This window comes from Myotis yumanensis, unplaced genomic scaffold, assembly GCF_028538775.1.
Source record: "Myotis yumanensis isolate MYYU_CA2020_CCGP unplaced genomic scaffold, mMyoYum1.0.hap1 SCAF_17, whole genome shotgun sequence".
Taxonomy (NCBI): domain Eukaryota; kingdom Metazoa; phylum Chordata; class Mammalia; order Chiroptera; family Vespertilionidae; genus Myotis; species Myotis yumanensis.
In genome coordinates this window covers 33,679,835-33,701,808 of record NW_027223768.1, presented here as the reverse complement: position 1 = coordinate 33,701,808, position 21,974 = coordinate 33,679,835, and the positions used below count along the sequence as shown (strand labels likewise).

At 47.1% G+C, this 21,974-nt stretch overlaps 1 protein-coding gene across 9 annotated transcripts in view; it reads left to right on the top strand.

The window, feature by feature from the left end:
* The window catches only part of SRGAP2 (SLIT-ROBO Rho GTPase activating protein 2), a 242,908-nt gene that overhangs the window by 204,905 nt on the left and 16,029 nt on the right, over positions 1 to 21,974 (top strand). For all 9 annotated transcript variants that reach the window (XM_070396818.1, XM_070396815.1, XM_070396817.1 and 6 more), the window contains exons 12-18: positions 2,346 to 2,373; positions 4,058 to 4,082; positions 7,082 to 7,142; positions 12,192 to 12,269; positions 13,175 to 13,309; positions 14,903 to 15,008; positions 20,010 to 20,234. In XM_070396818.1, coding sequence (XP_070252919.1) covers positions 2,346 to 2,373; positions 4,058 to 4,082; positions 7,082 to 7,142; positions 12,192 to 12,269; positions 13,175 to 13,309; positions 14,903 to 15,008; positions 20,010 to 20,234 — 658 coding nt within the window. The remainder of the gene's footprint in view (positions 1 to 2,345; positions 2,374 to 4,057; positions 4,083 to 7,081; positions 7,143 to 12,191; positions 12,270 to 13,174; positions 13,310 to 14,902; positions 15,009 to 20,009; positions 20,235 to 21,974) is intronic.

Below are 21,974 nucleotides of genomic sequence, written 5' to 3'. Positions count from 1 at the left end.
GTGCATCGTCTATTTGTTTAAATGGAGCGTGCCTGCTCTCTACCCAGTCCCCTTCCTGCGCCTCCTCTGCCGTGACCTGGGTAAAAGGCCGAGGCGTTACTTACTCTCCAGACACTTTGTGAAAACTCTCAGCTCCTCTGTGGCAGGACTGAGGCTGGAGCAGCTGCCCAGCTGCTCCGAGGAGAGGAGAGGGGTTTCAAAGGCACAGTGACCGACAAACTGCTGCTTTCTGTAGCATCACAGTAGAGCAGCGGTTTCCTTCTGCTTTGAGCAGCCTTGATGCTACATGGCAGCCCTCTCTCTGCCTGGGCCCTGCTGAGGCCAAGGTGCTGAATGGACGGGCTCGTCTCAGAGTATGACTTTAACCAGACCCTGGGAAGTAGCAAGGCAGAGAACGGGACTGGCACTCTGGACTTTTTTTCCCCCAGCTGTCAAACAGAAGGCGAAGGTTGAAAGAGAAGCTTCCCTGGGGTTCTTGGCACCCTGCCCAGGTCTCTCAGCATCCTATGATTAATGGGATTCCCAGGTTGGGGATGCCTCTGAATGCGGGCCCCTCCTCCTGCCCCACTAATCTCACTTAAAGATGGGAAATGGGAGCCTACGGGGCATTTGTGGTAACACCAGGGAAAGGCAAACCTGCACTGACACAAAGTCCAACCTTGTAAAGTAAAACCTGAGCACTCCTCAGACACTGCAGAGTAGAGGAAAGTGCCCAGCATTCATTGGCTCATTGGCCCCAGGAATCACAGCTCTGCTTTTCTTACCAGAGCCTCCTACCCACCCTTCGCGCCCTGTCCTTCTCCTGCCCTGGACACTTCCCCCAGATGATTCTTTATCTCTCATGTCTTTGACATTGTGATTTTTGGTGCATTTTCTTTTATGTGAAGAAAGCCTGTTAGGTAACTTCTGTTCTCTTTCCTCCCCACCACCCAAGAGACTCATGCTGAACAGATTTGGGCTTTGAGATCCAAGCTTTGCTGCTAGAAAATCTTTACTCTTGGGTTATCAGATTGCTCCATGGGGAATCAGAGGAAAGAAAGCCCAGAACTATTCGGAGCAAGTTTATAACCATGATTTCTTTTTGCCAAGATAATTGAAGCACAGCCCTTAAGTGAGATGGGGAACAGGGCCCGGTGGGGGTTGGGGGGAGCCTGCGTGTGAGAGAATGGGTTTGCGCATGCACTAGATGTGCTGCTATGGAGGGGCGAAGGTTGGTGACCATTCATTAGTGCTGCAAATTGCCTTCATCTGAATATGACAGGTTCTAGCAGTAAGGGGGAAAAAAATAGCTATAGATCTTCCTGTGTGCACGTCGTCATGTCCCTGCCTTCTGTATGTATTTGTCACATAACACAAGAGCCCCTTGTTCCTGCCACAGAGAGATAATTGATGTGTATGAATATTCCAGAGTGGAAATGGGCCAGATGTTGAAAATAATGGCTCAGAATAATATTTTTGCGGATGAAAGCTGAGCCTGTGGTAATGAGAGGCTGTTAGAGGTGGGGGAGGGTGTTTCTCAAGAAGAGCTGAACTGTAATCAACAATTAGCAGCCTTTAAAGGCAAGAAAAGCCCTGCCCTCTCTCAGCCCTTGGAGTTGCCTTTCCAGGAGCACAGATGAGGAGTGTGGGAGCTTCTCCATTCTGGGCCTGCTTGGGTTTTCCCTGGTTTATCCAATATGGGTCTAATACAGACCAAGCGTGGTTAACAGTGGACCCATGCATACATGCATTGTATTTTTTTAAAAAACATAGAAATACTTCTTATGAACATTGAGATTTTCAATCTCATGTTTTAAAGCTGGCTGTGACCCATTAAACTTAATATTAGGATCCACTACTGAATTGAGAAACCACAGTTTTATAAGTGTCAGTGTTGAATCTCATTTTCCTCTTGCCACCCCAGCCCAACTGAACAGGAGAATTTAGTATGAATTTAAAACTAGAACTTTCATATCTTCGCTGTCCCTTCCTCCTCACTCCTCACCCCACACACACACACACAGTGTACACAGAAGAGAAGCTAAATTTCATCTACAGAAAGGTTCTCTAACGTGTGGTCTGCCTTGCTATTGTTCCCCTAAATCCACCTCATTGGGAAGCAGAGTAGGCAAACCTAAGATTTAGGGACACCTGCAGCCCTGGACTGGGAACAAGTATCAAAAACAACCCTTTCCCAGAAAGGGCCTCTGGAAGCTTCTCTTTTCTTTTGCATTGAAGGCTGGTCACGCTCTGATACTAATGGAGGTTCTCTGGGGAGCCAGGCAGACATGTTGATTCCCAGAAGTAAGTCTCACTCTTTCACCCTCTGCTTCAACATGTGCTTTTTGCTTTTGTCTTTCCAACAGGTCAGAGGACAGACTGCAGTCTGGCCAGGTAGGTGTGACTTGGGATGGCCTGGGAACAGGCGTGGGGTAGAGAGATCCCAGCCTGATAAAGAGCCAAAGAGTTGATTTGCAAAGGCATCAGATGGCTTTGCAAAGGAGTGGCCTAGGGCAGAGGTTGCTTTTTCCCTTTGCCTTGCTGACACCACCTGGCCCCAAATGGAAGTGGGGTCTGCTGGGACTTAGGAAAAGACCTGAGCCAAACTGAGGGAGGGGAGTTATCATTTGCTGAAATAATCCCAGAAACTCCCAGAAGCCACTACATTGCAAGGAAAAGAAATGTTCAACTCTGGAGGGAGGATCCTGGTAACCCAACCTTAGCTGCCAGACTTAAACATGTGGGTTTTGGAAAGTCTCTGACCCTGAGAAGGAAGATCAGGAGATAGCATTTGAGAATGTTTTTGATGCACAGAAAAGATGACAGCCTCTATTAGTGGCTGTTGTTGGATATTGAAATATTACATTGCATTGTCTTGCCAAACAGCATTGGTAGAAATCCTGGCCTGGTGTACAAGTATGCAACCCGCCCAATCTTTCTCCACCTTCCCCTTCCTTCCCCACCCCAGCCAAATATTTTCCCTCCCAGTGATGGAGCTGCTATGAGAAAACTCGTGAGCTGGCAGAGAGCAAGGCATTCATTCAGCCAACAGTTCTCAGATGCCTAAACATGTGCTGATTTAACTGGAGAAAGAGCTTTAATGGCCGGACTCCTTGGAGACCCTGGGTTAGCCCATTATATCAACCACTTATATCTGCCAACACACACAATAATCATGAGGCCATTTACAATCATAGGCTCGTTATTTAGAAATAGCTTCATTTGGCTTTCATCGTTTTGTCATTGTGGATTACAATAAAGGTTCCATTAATCTTGATGACTGGAGGGAACCAGGATAATAGAATTCTGTGGAGTGTATCTTCATGGTGATACAGTATTAGTATAAGTTGAATTCCCTTATGCTCTGTTCTTTCACTGTGTGACGTTAGGCCGCTCTTTGGCTTTTCTGAACTCCAGTTTTCTCGTCTACGAGACAAAAAGCATTCCAGTAGATCTGAGGAGCTCTAGGGTTCCAGAGAGGTTCATTAGGGGCCGCCTGATGGAAGGGGCAGAGGGAGCCCAGGAGCCAGGCTCTGACCCCTACCTTCAGTCAGACAAGGCAACGCTGCTCCTGTTTCTTGGAGCACTGGGCCTCTGAGTCAGATTCCTTTGGAGAAAGCCTTCTGAGGCTAAACACAGCGAGAGGATCCCCAAGGTTCCTTCGAATCTGGACACTCTACCCTCTAAATTTTTTAAGAAAAGTTGCTCTCTCTCTTTTGCCGAAGTATTTCCAGGAGAGAAATCTGTAGCTTCCTTTGGTGTTTACTAATGTTTCCTTGCAGGGAGATCTTATTGTCAGCCCAAATATTTTTTTTTTACTGCAAATTGAATCAATTCCCTTCTATTCTGATTTTGAATGGTGACAGACATGAACAGCAGAAACTCTGTACATTTGTGAAAAGAGCTTTAATGGGTTTTATTTGGAAAGTAATTTATCGAGTCTCTTAGCCATTTCTGGGTCTTAGCAGAATAATGTGACTTGTTTCATTAACCACTGAACAGACTGTTTTTAACCCCATTTTCTTTTTCCTCCCTTTTGCTGGATTGGGCCTCTCTGATCCTATGGGGTCAACCACAGGCGTAGCTCAACCGTGAGGAAGCAGGTAAGAGCCCAGAAAGAGCCAGACTGGTCTGGTGTGAAAATGATAATCTCCCGCTGACATCTATGGAATTCCACTATAGGCAAGACAGACACTTATCTGACTTCATGCCTGTGTTTGGAATGTACTATGTAGTCATAGCATCTATATATATATAAGCCAAGCGACCGGAATGACCAGTTGCTATGACGCGCACTGCGGCGGCCAACCGGGGAGCCCCAGTCTGCACCCCTCCCAACCTCCCATGGCCCCTTCCCCCAGCTGGCCCCACCCCGATGGCCCTGATCAGGGCGGGCAGGCCGGACCCCACCCGTGCATGAATTCATGCACCGGGCCTCTAGTGTTTAACATTTTGGCAACTTCATTGATTTAGTTTGTTTAGCTAGAGTGACCATGATCTTTCTGATCTTTCTGATTTGTTCATCTTACATAGTGACATTTGATTTGACTGTAGCAGATTTTTCCAGAACTGCCCTTGGCGTCAGTCCTTCAGAAGGCCAGGAGAAAGGCCTCACACTTCATACATCTGTACCAACAGGGCAGAAGCTCCCAGCAGCCAGTGACGCACGCCAGGCACTCTTGCTTTATGTTTGCAGATACTTGTTTCTAGTGGTGTGGTCATCCTAGATGTATTTCTAAGACATCCTAAAAATGCAAAGATAAGTCTGATCTAGGATTGATAGGCAGGCAATTTTGTGCATGATCTTCAGTGTTGGATTAAAATCCGACACTGGGCAGCTAGCTCTCATTACCCATATTTAAGGGATATCTTAGAAAGCAGTGGGTGGATAATCCACATCAAGGGATGATATTATCTAAACAGCATTTGGGCTTGTTTAAAAAATTAATTGGATTGTGTTTTGCAATAGCAAATTTGACTTCCTAATTTATTCTTCATGGCAAATACTGAAATGATTTTGTATCTCCTAAGCTTCATACCAGCTATGCAGTAGGCAGTTAGCAGGGAGGAGGTGAGAAGAGCTCAGAAATGTCTTTGTGTCTACTCAGGGGAAAGCTGATCCAGGCTTTAAAAAGTCATTTTAGGTAAATCACAGTGACTGTTGCCACGGGGAGATAATCGAATATAGAGGCCACCTCATGTCTATGGTGTCGGCAGCCCAGCAGGGTCTTCAGCCGATCTGACGGCTCTGGCTGGCTGGGTCGTCCAGCTGGGGGACCCAGATGACATAGCCCTCACTTGTCTTAGCTTTGCTGTCACTGTTGGTTTCTGTTTTGTTTTGTTTTGTTTTGTTTTGTTTTGCCTTCTCTGCTTTGGATCTCATTTAAATGAGACCACCATTGGATACAATTACATATTTTTAAAATTATAGAAAGTTCATTGCAATTCCCTTTCCTCTTGTTCCTTTAATTTTTTTCTTCTTCCCTTTTTCTGCCGTAATTTCATTTAAAACGAGAAGAATGGAGTGACTCCCAGGGATAACTTAATGCATTTAAAATTAATAGGTGGATCTCTTAAAGAGAAAGCAAGCCCTTTTTTCCCTTTAAACACTTAAGAATAGGATTGGACTCGAAGCTTGTTCCTTTCAGTTCCTGGACTAAAACTGGGCCTCCTGCTCATGGATAGAGAGTATGCCTAAGGGCTTCACACCTCCACTCTGGCTGCAGGGGTGCCGTAGACCACCGTTTGGCAGTGGTTTGCACACCTGGTTGGACTCGCCGTGGAGAGGAATGGCACCCCTCTGGCTTGCATCCTGTTGCACCTAAGCAGTTGCAGGCCAAGCATATTTGCCTGTTGCTAGATTTGCATAAAAGTTCCAGGATACACCAAAAGCCCCAATCAAATACAGACCTTATTTTCATTCTGCTGCCCCAGTTTTTGTCCAACAGCTCAAATCTAATGGTGGATTAGTAAAGCGTTTTTCTGACAGTCATGAGGGTAAATAGTAAGTAATTTGGATGATGAGCATTCTTGTAAAAGTAACTAACCAAGGAATAAATAATTATCTGCTTATTGCAAATCAGCCAAACAAGAGGATGAATCTAGTAGCTTTTGTTTTTGAGAGTCCCTAATAGGTTCCAGGCATTTTTGACCCTAGGTTCAAACCAGCTCAGACTTTTCTTCATAAAGAGATACCGTAACTGCTGCTTCCAAACTCTCTCTGCTCCCTCAGCCCAGCGTTTCCTTTCCTGCGGCTTCCATATCTTCCTTGGTGGCCCTTCTTTCTCCAGTCCTCTAAATTCAGGCATTTCCGAGGCTTGGCCCTCTTATTTCTCTCCATAGCCTTTCCCCTGTAGACAGGGCTCTGAGCTCATCTGGGAGTCTGGAAAAGCATCCTTGAGGAAGTGTGGTTCTTACATTGAGACTATGGGGCAGGATCCTGGTATGAGGAGAGCATTCCAGATGCAGAGCAGCTCATGCAAAGCCATTGACAAGGAGGACTTATCTGAGGGACAGAAAGAAGGCCAGTGTGGCTGAAATAGAGACTAGAAAAGAGCAGAAGGAGATGAAACTGGAGGCCAAGGCAGGCCCTGGCCATGCAAGGCTGTAAATAAAGCAGGAGGAGTCTTTCAAAGAGTTTAGCCTAGAGAGTAAACAGTCAGATGCACACTTTTAAAGGTCACCTAACCACTATATAAAGGAAGAAGAGCTTGGTTTGGAGGACAACAAGGGTGGGGATTGAAAAATGATGGATTGGATTGGGTTGGTGGCAGTAGAGAGGGAGAAAGGGAATAGATTTGAGAGATATTTAGGAGGCATACTTGACAAGAATGTATTGATTGGATGGCTGAGGGTAAGGATCTGACTTGGGATAAAAGATGATCAGTTTCCTGTAGGACATGCTGGACTGAAGGCATCTGTGTGGCATTCCAAGCTGATGGTTGTGTATGAGCTCTGGAGCCTACAGGGCAGAGAAGCTGGATACTTTCTGTGGACCAGCCACTGACCAGCTGAGACAAGCTCCTCACACTTCGCCCCGTTTTCTCTGACCCTGGGCTGTCCGTGTTTAGAGATCCTAACGTGTTTCCCTTTGGCTTTTCAGGATTCCAGCCAGGCAATTCCTCTGGTGGTGGAAAGCTGTATCCGGTTTATCAGCAGACACGGTAAGCAGGGTGCTAGCCTTGCTCCTATTTGCAAAGTCGGGAAGAACTTCCAGGAATTCTTTCAGCAGCCAGCGTAGAGACTGCCTTCCCATCCTGACATTCTCAGAAGAGGAATAAAATGGTATTTGTTCATGTAATATTTTCTACTTCCGAATGGCCCCACATAGACCTTGAGAGAAAGACATCACATGTTTTGACCCAGAAGGCTTCAGCCTTTTACCACACTTCCTTTTCTAGCTTGCGAGTGAGTTTTAGATTACCGCTGTTAAGTGAATTAGTACAGCTGGCATGATGTGTGCTGGTAGTTTCACCATTACTCCCCATCTTTGCACGTATCTCCCACTGCACAGCCTTCACCGTTACGTCACATTGGCATTTTGCATCAGACTGCTTTGCAAACAACTCCTTTGGAATGTTGCATTGATTCCTAAAAACATTCAGGTTTTGTTCTGTTTGGTCTCACTGTATACAGCATCGTCAAGAGCGCAGTTAGAAGGTGGTCTTAAAGTTGTAGCCCACATTTGAGAGTCGGTCGGGACTGGCTCCTTCTTGCCCCGAGTCAAATCATGCTCTCTTCTGCTTAGATCAGCGGTTCTCAACCTGTGGGTCACGACCCCTTTGGCGGTCAAACGACCCTTTCACAGGGGTCGCCTAAGACCATCCTGCATACCAGATATTTACATTGCGATTCATAACAGTAGCAACATTACAGTGATGAAGTAGCAACGAAAATAATTTTATGGTTGGGTCACCACATGAGGAACTGTATTTAAAGGGCCAGAAGGTTGAGAACCACTGGCTTAGATAAAGCTCAGTCTCAGAAACTCTATTCCTTCTTCACCAGCTCCTTGGTTGCTTGGACAGAATTTAGCGTCGGAGGTGAACTGCCAGAGAATTGACCTTCCAAGTGTACGAGTGTTTAGAGAGCACAGATAGCTGAGCTAGCGCCATGAAGATTTCTAGGAACTAGGCATTAGGAACTGTTTTTAGGTGCTTTCCTGTCTAATTATAGGGAAAAAGGACAGAATGACCCTCGAGGAGCCAAGGAGATGTGTAGATAATTGCTGGTCTCCTTCCCCTCTCCTGATAAACTGAGACAGTGCTTGGGTTCATTTTTGAAATAGTAATTATTTTAGCATGCCTACAACTTAACCCCATTCTAATCAGCTACAATTTTTCATCTTATCTCTATTCACTTGAAGTAACAGCATTTTACATCATTCCTGAACAGTCAACAAATATTTATCAAGCCCCTGATCCATGCTGGGCGCCGTGCATTGCCAAACAGGAAAACAGAAACAGGGACAGTACGCTGTTGCTGTCTTTCCCTGGTTTTATGATACAGTCGGGAGAAAATAAATGAGCAAGTGAAAACTTAAAAAGAGATAAGCTTTAGTAATTCAGAACGGCCACATAAGAAATTTCACAAGATAGTAATGATTAATGGTCAAGCACTTGGCAAAGATAAGTCCAAACTAAGTTCATGGGAGGAAGAATTATTTGTGCCTAAAGGACAATAAGAAAAAGAGCGTCTGCACTCCTATTTGTTAATCCATGCATTCTATTCATTCATTCATTCATTCAACAGACATATACATTGGTTGCTCATTGTGTGCCAAGAAAAAGTTCTTTCTTCATGAGCCCTATATTCTACTAAAGGACAAATAAATAAATGATCACTTGTATAGTCCATAAATAAACAAATTAATATATAGTATGCCAGGGATTGTTGAGTGTCGTGAAGAAAAGTAAAGCGAGGTGAGGAGATGGAGAATGGAGAGGAGACACTGTTCTAGGCAGGGTCAGGAAAAGCCTAGGGTCACCTAAGGTGACATTTGAACAGAGTCCCGAAGGATGTAAGGGAGTGAGCCATGAGGGTTTCTGGGGAAGAGTATTTGGGGGAGAAGGAACATCAAATGCAGATATCCTTGGCGTACACAAGGGCCAGCACACAGGAGGCCAGTGTGGCTGGAACAGAGAGAGTGGAGAGGAGAGTGGTCATACTTCAGGCTTCGTTGGCTAGGGTGGGTGTTTGGGTTTTGTTCTGAGTGAGTGGGAAGCTATTGGAGAATTCTGAACAGGGAGTGGTTTTTTATAGGAGGCTACTGCAGTAGCCCAGGGTAGACAGGACAGTGGCCTGGGCCAGGGAGTTAGCTGTGGAAGAGCTGAGAAAGTGGATGGGTTTTGGATATTGTATCTCCGCATGTTTCTGTAGTGTGCTTACATATTGCTGACGGCAATGCAAATCGCTACAACCCTTTTGGAGGGGAATTTGGCAAAACTGCATATGCACTTGTCTTCTGATCAGCAATCCTTATAGGATTCACCCTAAAGATACACAACAGCATAAAACTACATATGCACAAGTTTATTTATTGCAGCATCATTTGTAATTACAAAATATTAGAAACAACCTAAATGCCTTCATATAGAAGAGTGGTTGAATAAACTGTGGTATATCCATGCAGTGGGATACTGTACAGCTACCAAAAAAGAATGAGGAGGAACTCCAGGAAATGACATGGAGAGACTTCCAGGACATATTGTCGAATGAAAAAGAAAAGTGCAAAAGAGTATCTAGAGCATGCTGCCTTTAGCCCTGGTTGTGGTGTTTAATTGGTTAGAGTCGTCCCCATACACCAAGGTTGTGGTTTTGATCCCTGATCAGGGCACATACAAGAAGCAACCAATGAATGCATAAATAAGTGGAACAACAAATCAATCTCTCTCTTTCTCTCTCTCTCTCTCATTCTCAAACCAATAAAATAAAAGTTAAAAAGTAAAAGTAAAAAAGCATGTTACCTTTCATGCGAGAAAGAAGACGATGTAAGGATATATATATGTCCTCTATGTTGTTGATTTAAAGAAAGAAAGAAAAGTACATTGTAGCTATTTAAAAAACAAACAAACATTTGTTCAGTTAAATTGAACTTTTCCCCCAGATGGGGACTCAAGGTATCCCTAAACTCCCTAGAAACTGTGATTACATTTTTTGTTTATGTGCACTTAATGGGGATAGAGTCCATAACATGTGTCAGTTCTGAAGTGTTTGTGGCCTGCCTGTTTGCACATTCGTACTATTTTCATGTCCCCTGGGAGGCAGATATTTAGTCCCCATTATAGAGATGAGAAATCTGAGGCTCATCTGTAAATGGTGGGTAAGGGTGATCCAGGAAGATGTGAAGGAGAAGGGATGTAAGGAACAACCAAGACTGAGTCAGGATGGGAGAACTCCGTCGTTTTCAGGGTGAAGGGATAAAGTAGGTGAGCAGGAGGTGGTGCTGTAGCAATCCTTTCAAGAATTCTCTAGGAGGACAATGCTTGGTGACAGCTGGATCCAAAATGGAAGGTTTTGTGCCATTTCCAAATAACTTGCCCAAGTCTGATTGGTTTTATACTAAGAAAAAATGAAAAAGATCATGGATATGATGAAGCAAGTTGTTGGCTTTACCAAGAAGAACACACCGTGTAGCCTGGTCCCTGAGATGACATCCCTATTCTGCTGTGGTTTTGACACCTCACTGGGTCTATGACTGTTTCTGATTAAACAGCATGTGGCTGTTCCACCCTATTTGTAACTAATATGGTAATATGACATTGGTACTAAAGGGCTTTTAACATGCTTCATGTTAAAGGAACAGAGAACTCAAGTCCTGTTACAAGCCCTGTAATTGAATTTCCCGTACTTGCTTCTTAATAATGCTTCAGTTGGATTCAGGAGTTCAGTCCTGGCCTGTATGGTTTACCTTCCAAGGTCCAGCTCAGCGGTCACCAACCTTTCAGACCTCACGGACCACCAGTGGTCCACTGACCACTGGTTGGCGGCCGCTGGTCTAGCTGATAGAATTCAGTCACATCTCACCAGGTAGCCCTAAACACTGGGCAAAATGTAGCAGTATTCTCTTTTGTTTTCCTAAAGAGAAATTTGTTTGAGATTTCTCTGACATCAACATTTTCAAGGGATCGTGCCATAACAGAGAGACTTTGGCAGAATAAAGACTGAGACACAGGGCTCCCGAGAAAGGTGGGGCAGGCCTGAGTGCCGCTAGTTCAGTCCAACCCTGGGCCCAGCTCTAATGTCGTGCTTCCTGGATCCCTTACCAGGTCTGCAGTTGCCTGTGTATCCATGTTCAGACTAACAGATGGGTTCTGGTCCTCCACACCTTCACTCTAGTAGGCCCCACAAGCTGGGCCTTCAGGAGTGAGTACACATTTGTAGCCAGCAGGCCTGGGTTTGTGTCCTGGCTCTGGTGGTTCTTACTGCCTAGGCAACCTAAGGCAGGTTATAATTTATCAGTCCCCTCATCTAGAAAATGGGATAGCTGGTCCCCCCTAACTTACTTACATGGCTATTGTGAGAACCAGTTGATTTATTTATATGAAGCATGTCTTAACAATCACCACGCATGCATTATTTTACTATGATTACGTCTACTCTAACCCAAGATGACAAAGTTCTCACGTACATTATCACAGTGTAACATTCCTGCGTGAAGCCGCAGTCAAGGACCAGTGGCTAGCACAGTGTCTGGCAATTTTGTCTGTTGACTGACCACTTGTCATGTCCTCTCTTTCCCATAACTATTCAAAGCATTGTGCCCTAGAGCCACCGAACAGTGTTAGAACAGCTAAAGCATAATTGTCGTCTCAGATCTTCTGACACTCCTCTGATGGTATTTGAAGGCTTGCCTGCCATGCTCGAGGTCCCTATTCCTGATCCTGGGTGATGAGAAGATGCCGGAAGGTCACTTCCCCACTTTGCAGATGGGAACAGAGGCAAAGGTTGAGGAAGGAACCCATCTCATAGTCTCCCTATGGAGCCAGGTGTAGATTTCTTCCCTTAAGTCTCTGACTCGGTGCTTTTTCCCCGTTAATGCCTTGTATCCATTCCAGTGACTTTTTCAGCATCCTTGCACATGTTTTCTCCATTGGCCTGAAGAAGGGAGAAAGGGTACTTAAATACGCATTGGCTGGCAGAGGGGGACATGCAGCTAAGCTTGGAGCTGTGTGAATTTGCTTTTTCTGGACCACTTTTCCCTGACTTTTCAGGTCTGCAGCATGAAGGAATTTTCCGGGTGTCGGGATCCCAGGTGGAAGTGAATGACATCAAAAACGCCTTTGAGAGAGGTGAGAACACAGCCTGGAAGATGAGACCAAATGTCTGCCAGCCCCCCGGACTGTTGGCTCCACTCCTCCTCCCTGAGAGGTACCCAGAGGTTGGAAAGCCAGCTCGCCTCCCTCTTCAGCCCGGCACCTGCTCTGTTAGAGACATTTCTCCCTAGATACGCAGGGAGATGGCAACACCCATCTCAGCTGCCTCCTTCTCAGCCCCATTCATCCTGCTTCCTGGGGGTGATCTGCTGAAACCCAAGAAGTTAACTGTGGTGTCTGGGCAGTTTATGGCTTCACCCGGAACCCTTGGTGGTAGTTAATATCAAGGCTAATGCGCCTGTTCATCGTAGCCCATCTATTATTCTGTGGGCTATTAAGGTAATGGGCAAGCTTTGGCAATTTCCGTCACTGTAATGGATATATATTGTTTCAATTTGAGGTTGGTCCAATCATTAAATCTAATCACATCTGATAGGAAATTTCCATAGGGAGCTCCAGCATGATTGTTCTCTCGTAAGTAGGTGTCCTCTGTTGCAGGCCGGGAGTGCGAGCAGCGCAGAGGGACTGGCCTCCGTGGCCTCGCTTTCCTCCCCCAGGAGCTCAGGCCCAGCCTGGTTTCGTGATTCTCCAAGAGCCAGTTGCTGTGCCCCATCCCCAGCCCATAGGGACTGTCCCTGAGCTAGTCTGGCACAGCGTATTGAACTCCTGTGCCCCTCCTCTGGCCCGGGGACCCTGAGCCTAAGCAGTCTTTGCTTTATCCAGTTCCTGGGTCACCCTTGTCATGGCCGCCATGCTGGACAGAGAGCTGATGGACTGGGATGAGGAACTTGACTAGATCACCCCTCCCCCACCACCTCTGCTTCATCCTACGTGTTTTACCTCTCTCACCCTCTTTGTTTTTTGGGGGGGTTGCTTATCAGGAGAAGACCCGCTGGCTGGGGACCAGAATGACCATGACATGGACTCCATCGCTGGCGTACTGAAGCTTTACTTCCGGGGGCTGGAACACCCTCTCTTCCCCAAGGACATCTTCCATGACCTGATGGCCTGCGTGAGTAAGTACCGTCCTGGCCTCAGACTGGCCTCTGGGCCAGAGAACCTTGTAGCAACAGAGAAGAAATTTCCACAGGGTCTTTTTTTCTCATAAGCTTTGCAGTAATATTTTCTTTTTTCAGTGAAGTCTTTCCTCCTCATCAGCACTCCTCTATCCCTTGGTTGGGGGGAGGTGGCAGGGAGAATGACATTTCAGTTAGCATGCCTGGATTTTTTTTCTTCCTGATACACCTTAAATTCCTTTGCTTCTCTGGGCTTTGTCTTCAGTAAAATACATTTATATTTATATATAAGACATAGTCTATGCTTATGCTTTTCATGATACACAGGGAGAAAGCATCGGTGTTGCAACTGTTTCCTGTGTGTTATTCTGCACATGGCATGGCTTACCTGCTGGATATTTTAATACATGTTCTTCTAGGAATAAAAACCCTCTGGGCATGAAAGCAGCAATATATCTTCACAGAGAGATAGTCTGTTTTATCCCCCTGCGAGGTTCTCTGCCTCTTGCTCTAAAGGGATCCATGGGAAGTTGGATTAATATCGGGTCACCCTGGAATCCCATCCCATTGGATTGGTGGCTCCAGAGGCTGGAGAAGGCAGTGCCTTTGAAATAGAGAAGCCAGCCTTTTCCCCAAGATCTCCTTCCCCCAACCCCCACCCCGAGTTTCCAGTTTGACTCATATATGCCCTGAGCACTGTCCTCTGTTATTCTGAGAGGAAAGGGCCTGAGCATTCAGGAGCCTCTTATTTTACTTGTTGACCCACTATTTGTGGGAGTCTGGTGGGAATGAATTCTGTGGGTGAGCAAATACATGCATCCCTCCTGTTTTCATGTCTTTTTCTAAGACTGGGCCTAGGTCAGCTATCTTAAGTAGCCTGGGACAACCAAGACAGTACGAGATACCTTGGCTGCCCAACTCTCCCCTTGAGAATGCTCCTCATCCACTGCTTCTCATTTGTTTTTTACAAAAAGATACTCATTATATCCACACGACACACAGGAAGTGGGAAGCTGGCCATCATGGAGGCCACTCGCCTGGGGCCACACCTGTAATTAATCTGTTCATGGTGAGAGTCAGGAAACTTCCTAGATATCACTGTTAACAGGGGCAGCCATTGCTTGTCTCTGGACACATTTTTCTCGTCTGCACTGCAGATAGCGAGGGGAAGATAAGCCAGACTTGTGCAGAGAATGAGGCGATGCATGGGTAGAGCAGGCAGGACAGGACTTGCCCAGGCTCCCTCCCTCCCCACCCTCCAAGGCTGGGTGTCGAGCAGTCATAGCAGGTTTATAGATAGTTCCTTGTCTGTGGTTGTCTTAATAAGAGGGTAGGTGCTTAGGGAATATCTCCAAACCCTTCTGTGCCCAAGGAGCATATACCTTAAGTCCTGCACTGGTAAGTGTTTGGAGCCAGCATGTCTCCCCCCACCCCACAAGCCACAGGGATGAAATGCCTTGTACAGTGCACCAGTGTTGCATAGACTTGACCTGGCCACTCTCTGTGTTTCACCTGCTGGTAGTAGACTCTTCTTACCGTTACTCCCTGGGATCTCAGCCACAGTGGAAGTAACACATGGCTTTCTTCTTTCAGCGATGGACAACTTGCAGGAGAGAGCTCTGCACATCCGGAAAGTCCTCCTGGTTCTGCCCAAAACCACTCTGATCATCATGAGATACCTCTTTGCCTTCCTCAATCAGTGAGTAGACTTCCCAGTAAGCAGCTGGGTCAGACCTTGGCTTCGGCCACTAGAAGTTTACATACGGATCTATGTCAGTTCCTCCAGCCCAATAATTGCTGGGCACTTACTATGTGCTGGGCACAGATGTAGGCTGTCTGCATACATTGTAAAATAAGAGACGGAAGCCCTGATATCATTTAGCTCACATTCCAGGGGAGAAGACAGATAATGACAGGAACGTCAGTTACTAGTAAGAGCGTAGGAGAAAAATAAAGAAGTGTTAGTTAAGGGATAGAGTGCAGGGCTGAATGGGGCGGGGCTGAAAGGGAGAGCCTCCATAGGGGGACGGTCAGCAAAGGCCTCCCTGAGGAGGTGGCATAAGCAGCAGCCTGAATGAAGTAAAGGAAGGAGCCACAGGGATGTTCAAGGCTCTCAAGCCCTGACAGTCATGGTTATAATGGTTTGGATTTGAGAAGCCATGTGATCTTTGATCATGTGATCTGATCTATATATGTGTATTTTAAAAACCCACCAACTGCTTCATGGGGAAGTTACTGTAAGAGAGAAGGCTGAAGAGAAGCAGGTCGACCCTTCATAGGTTATTGTACCATCTCGGCTGGGGTGTGGGGAGGGTGGCTTAGACTGGGGAGGTGATGGAGGGTGGTGGGGAGGGTCAGGTTTCAGATCTATTTTGAACATGGCATTGACAGGACTTCCTGGTGGGTAGGGTATAGAGTGTGAGGAACAAGAAGAATTCTACCTTTTTAGCATGAGCAACAGGGAAGTAGTGATGCCATTTGTGGAGTTAGGGAGGACCAGATGTGAAGGGAGGAATCAAAGCCAGGTGCCAATGCAGGCATGTTAAGTTGAGGGCCTGTTAGGCCTCCAAGGGGAGATTGTAAGTTGGCAGCTGAACATGGGAATTTGACACTCGGGAGAAACGTGGGGTCAGTGTAGCTGGAAGAGGGGTCTGAGGGGACCTTGGGCTTGGCCAGAGCATCTCATCCAAGCAGTGTGTTCTTGCCCAGGGCGTAGGAGTCCCCACGTGGCAGCAGAGTCCGCAAGCGAAGACATGGGATACTTCTCGTAGGCACCTGTCTTTTCACATTGCTTTCACGGCAGCTTCCCCTTCAACCTCCTGGACCAAAGGTTATAAATGGGCAACCTGAGGGCCAGATAAGGCCCATAGATGTGTTTCCTTCAGTCCACTGTATCTTGAAAATATTGAAACGTTTAAATACCAGGGGTATCCTTAAAAAACATCTAGATTGCTAGCTTCTCTTGGAAACATGATTAGATCTGGCAGTACTGGATCTGTCTCCCCACGTGACAGCAGCTCCCTGTGGAGTAAAGACTGCTGTCTAATGAGGCAAGCACTGCCCCATTCACCAGACCCCAGACCTCCCGAACACTTCCTAATATCCAGGATGAATTCAGTTGCTATTTATTGTCACTCTTGCTTTATGGTCTTTTATATAGTGGAGAAAGATTTTTCTAGATCCATGAATCTATTAAAAGGAGAAAACAAAAATTAGACCAAGGGGCTTGGGTTTTTTAGCACATATTTCTGTGTGAAATGAAGAGTCTTCCTAGTTGATTGGTCTCTACTTCAAAGGAATGCAAGTTTAGAGACCAGTTCATGCGCCTCAGCTTGCTTACAAGTGGGCCTGGCTCTGTAGGTGTCTGGGTTAGTCACCCCAGCCTGAGACCTTTCTGGGTCACCCACCCTGCCCTTTAGCCCTGTTGCTGGCCCTGAAGAGTGACAGAGGGTGCTGGCTGTGCGGCCTGCCTCCTCCACAAGACTGTGTCTGCTCCACTCATCAGCCAAGCCCTGACTCAGCACCACAGCTGCCTTTGAGTTCAGAACCCCCCCATGACTCACACAGTCACATGCTGCCCAGTTAGGTAATTAATGCCTGTCAGGAGAATCGGGTAGGCTCTTGTGAATCAACTACTGCTGAATGTCCGCAGCCCTGCTGTCCATTCCTGGACTAGAATCAAGGGTCTGGTACCAAGAAGCAGTCAGAATATTATAATTACAGAAAATATCTATGGAACCCCACCAATGTGCCAGCCACAGTGCTCAGTACTTGGCATTTAACCTTCACAACAGCCCCATAAAGGAGGCATAGAATGGCCTCCATGTTCCAGTGAAGAAACTAGGGAACTAGACAAAGTCATGGAACCGGCAAGCAAGGGAGCTAGGACTCAAAACCAGGTCTGTTTGACCCAGAAATTCTTGGGATATTTTGGTTTTTCTTTTAAATGTAATCAAAGAAGGAAATGTGCATCATTAACGAGTAAAAAGTCCAACTTTCCAATACTAATCCTGATTTTCTCATTCTCCCCAAAAAGCCATAATGTTGACCTTTTTGAAGTTGCACATAAGCTAATGAGTTGGGATCCATTAGGAGGATTCCCTGGTGGTATAGACGAAACTATAGAAATATAGCACAACTCTTAGAGGAGACAGCAGATATATAAGTTGACGCCAAAAAAGAAGTTTTTTTTAGAGAGGGAGCTGTTGGTAGTATTATTTAGTTTAGGTGTTCCCTTAAAGATCAAAACCCAGTATTTGAGGTCTTATACTGGGTACAGGCTTCACTGTCTCCCAGGACCATTAACACCATTAGGTACAAAATTGTGTGTATTTGTATGTGCACATATATGAATTTTCTGGGGAGAGAATTTCTAGTTTTTGTCAAATCCTTGAAGGAGCCTACGTCCTCCCAAAATTAAGAACCATGGCTTTAGCTCCTACACCAGGGGTGGGCAAACTTTTTGACTCGAGGGCCACAATGAGTTCTTAAACTGGACCGGAGGGCCGGAACAAAAGCATGGATGGAGTGTTTGTGTGAACTAATATAAATTCAAAGTAAACATCATTACATAAAAGGGTACGGTCTTTTTTTTTTTTTTAGTTTTATTCATTTCAAACGGGCCGGATCCGGCCCGAGGGCCGTAGTTTGCCCACGGCTGTCCTACACCTAGGTGTTCCTGTTGCAGATTGGAGGTGAAGGATCTTGGTCTATGTTTTAATGGGAGTAAGAAATGGACCCGGACCTCTGAGACCACAGTCTATGAAGATGTGTCCCCTGCATTGCAGCCACCTATGACTTACACAGGCCTTGCCTTAGAAGGCTCAGCCTCGTTTCTCATGTCGCAGAGCTGGGCCTGGATTCTCGGGGCTAGAGTTTGTTTCCCTTTGACGATAAGACATCCCAGCCCTGGCTGGTTTGGCTCAGTGGATAGAGCGTTGGCCTGTGGACTGAAGGGTCCCGGGTTCAATTCTGGTTAAGGGCACATGCCTGGGTTTCGGGCTCGATCCCCAGTGGGGGGCATGCAGGAGGCAGCCGATCAGTGATTCTCTCTCATCACTGATGTTTCTGTCTTTCTCTCCCTCTCCTTTCCTCTCCGAAATCAATAAAAATACATATTTTTTTTAAAAAAAAGACATCTCAGAAACTTCTGGTCTCCTTCCCTATTACCAGAAAATTGTCAGATCACACTACAAACACAGGGCCTGCCTCTTCCTGTGCCCTCCATGACACCAGGAACCAGCGATTTGCTACAACTTGTGGTACCTCATCCTCAGTTGTCCTGCTGAGGTTACCAAGGTCATTTCCAGTCTCTCTCAAGTTTTTATTTGACTGAGAAGTAGACTTGGAAACATCTCCCAGCCTTTTCTGGATCTGCTCTTTTAACTCAGGAGCCAGAGAAGGATTGCAAAATTAACTTTTTATGACCTCCTGTGAAGCGACCCAGCCCCTGAGTTCTATCACCTCGCATCGCCGGCCTCCCTGCGTTTGACAAGGTCCTAGAAAACAGTGACTCTGAGTCATGACAGTTGCTCACATTCGCTGGACCATCTCACAGGTTCTGCCGGCATTCTCTAAGGGGGGTGGGCAATCTTCAACAGAGGAGGGAACCCTTGAGTTAGAGAGAGACCAGCTAGGTAATTTGAGTCTGGATGTGGGATGCACTAGAAGTAAACTGCCCAACTCACATGAAGTCAGCTGAGTCGCAGGCCTCGGTTCAGCGTCAGAGGGTTTGGGTGTCTTCTCGGGCTCTGGTAGAATCCGGTGCTGGGGACTTTCTGCTGATGCCCCGAAGGAGGCAGAGCTCCTTAGCAGAGCTCACTGTTTTGCAGTTGGGGGCAGGAGTGGGGAGTATATCCAGAGCTGGCCCAGCCTTCAGTGCCTGGACAAATAGAGGCCAATGGGAGCCAATCAGGTGCGATGGCTCATTGAAGGGCTTGGGTCCTTGGCCAAGGTTGGAGGTGTGGCTGGAGCAGCTGCTGGCTGGAAAGAGGGAGTTCCCAGAATAAATAAATACCCGATAATGAAGTCAGACGGCATCCAGAGGAAGCCTGAGCAGGAGCTGAACAGCGTGCTGACCTTTTCCGGAACAAATCCTGAATGTAATAATAGAGGAGGATGTTATGAAAATGAAAAACAATTGCATTAGCTGTTCCAGAAAGAACTCCACTGGCTTGATGGAATATAAAAGCTAATCCGTTGGCTTTTAAACAAAATAAACCTAGATCTTAGAATGGAATATCCCTAATAATTTGATTATTTTTCTATTGAAGAAGGTACACAATGCCTGTGTCCTCTAACCCTGTTATGACCGGGGCAGCCTGAGGGTCTTTGTCTGCCCTGTCAGCTTAGAGGGGCTATTGGAGCTGTATCCAACTATGCAGGGTGGACTTGGTGGATAAGGTCTGGGGTGGGATGGTAAGTAGGATTTGACCAGGCAGCTGGAGAGAGAGGGGGTGACACCTGCAAGGATGTACTTCTGCTTTGCCTTTCCTTGACTCCTGAGTGACCATCGTGGTGATCATTCCCAACCCCGCCTCCCCAGCCCTCCTGCCAGCGTTTTAGAAGGGTTCTGATGCCCAGGGAAGCAGGTGGCAATTTGCAGAACTTCTGTTCTTGCTCTTGGCCGTGCCCTGTGATTGTGTTTTCTGGGCATTCATGCGCATGCTTTCCAGCTTGCACCCTTTCCCTTCTCCTCCAGTTTGTCACAGTTCAGTGAGGAGAACATGATGGACCCCTACAACCTCGCCATCTGCTTCGGACCCTCGCTGATGTCAGTGCCTGAAGGCCACGACCAGGTGTCCTGCCAAGCCCACGTGAACGAGCTGATCAAAACCATCATCATCCAGCATGAGAACATCTTCCCAAACCCCAGGGAGCTGGAGGGCCCTGTCTACAGCCGAGGAGGAAGCATGGAGGATTACTGGTAGGGGGCCAGGGCAGGAGGCGGGGAGGGCATCACCCACACACACTGGCCTGGGGGCCAGATGGCCAAACAAGACCCAAGGGAAATACCCAGACCCGCCCGGCTCCCACTCCCAGGCTCTTCAGGCTGCCAGGGTCTTGGGTTGGTGTAGGCAGTGCCCCACCTTGACCCGGCCTGTGGAGGAAGTGCCATTTCACGCCACCTTTCTTCCTTACGAGTTCTGAGTGGTCATTATCTTTCATTATATTCTGAAAGATAATGACAATAATAATAGTAATATTAATACTCGACAGGAAAGGGAATTTTCGACAGTTGTTCACCAGTCCCCAGTGCCTCAGGGTTCTGCTCTGCTGTGCCTGGTGCCCAAAACAGTCCCGGTTCCTGGGGAATTTCATACTGGGAAGGGCTTAGATATGGGGCATAATTTGCTGGCTGGGCGTTTGTAAGATGACCATTTAGGTGATTTCAGAAATTCATGAAGGGAGAGAGGGGTAAGCTCCATTTTCAGCAGGTTGGCACAGTTTCACCCTGAAGTGGGATTAAATTCTATGGGGTGAGGTTTTCCATGACCTGTCCTGGGAGCAGAGATATGACAGGATCCCAAGGCCCATAGACCCTCCCGCTGGACAAACACTGAGTCACTAGTTCCGTTTTACAGATCAAGTCACTGCAATGCAGAGAGGCAGTGACGATCTTTCAGGCCACCCCATGGTGGGGATTGCACCCTGATCTCTCGTCCTTTAGTGCAGGGCACTGCCCACTGCCCCCAGGGAACCACTTCCTGTGTCAGTTTTCCACTAAACACAGACAACTGCCTCTCTCTTTTACTCCCTAGCATCCCTTACCTTCTCCTCCTCCCCCTTCTTCCTTCCCCTAAAAATGTTTCAGCCTGGGCTGAAAGCATAAGCCAGCCCAAACCAGATTCCATCTGAATTCAGCATCTGGAACCAATTCAGCCAGCCCCATTGCTATGGACTGAGGTTGGGAGAATAAGGGAGGTTGTTTACTTAGAGGCCGATTGGTCCACACTGGTCCCTGATCTCCACAGAAGGAGCCTCCTGCTCAGGGAGCGAAGAAAGGGACATCCATGTGTCGTGAACATGAAAATATCACTGACATCCGGGCTGGGTCTTCTCCACTGTCCTGCAGACCCCAGTACCTGGGTCCGGGCTGGAGAAACCTCTGCTTGCCAGCTCAGAGAGAAAGCTTGTTGTCACTGACAGGTGGCTGGTGGGAAGGGGAGGTTGTTCAGGTCTCAGCCTGCTGGCCAAGGAGCTCCCGGGAGCTGTCCTTGTACATGTGACTGGGAGGGTCAGTTTCCCCCTTGCACGAGTGTTGGGAAGCTGTGGAACAATGTTCCCAATTCCTGCTTTACCTTCCTTCTAAAGTCTGCCCTCAATTCTCAAATATGAAATCGCTGCAGGCTGGGCTTATCCCAGGACATGGTCCCTCAGTCTCCTCCCGGGTGGTCCCAACCCAGTGAAACAGACGGAACCCCGGCAGGGGGTGGGAGTGGGGGCTCCAGGGGCACAGACGGGAGGGCACCTTCCTCCAGTTCTCTCCAAGGTGTTCCCCTCGGCCCCATGTTGTTTGTTATGCATCCAGTGTTTGTTGGCAGCCTCTGGAAAAACCACAGATTACTCGGGGAATGTTATACCATAGACTGGGTGGGAGGGACCGGGCCTCGGGCCAGAGGCACCGGAGGATCAAGAGTAAATGACCTTGGGGTTAAAGGGACCA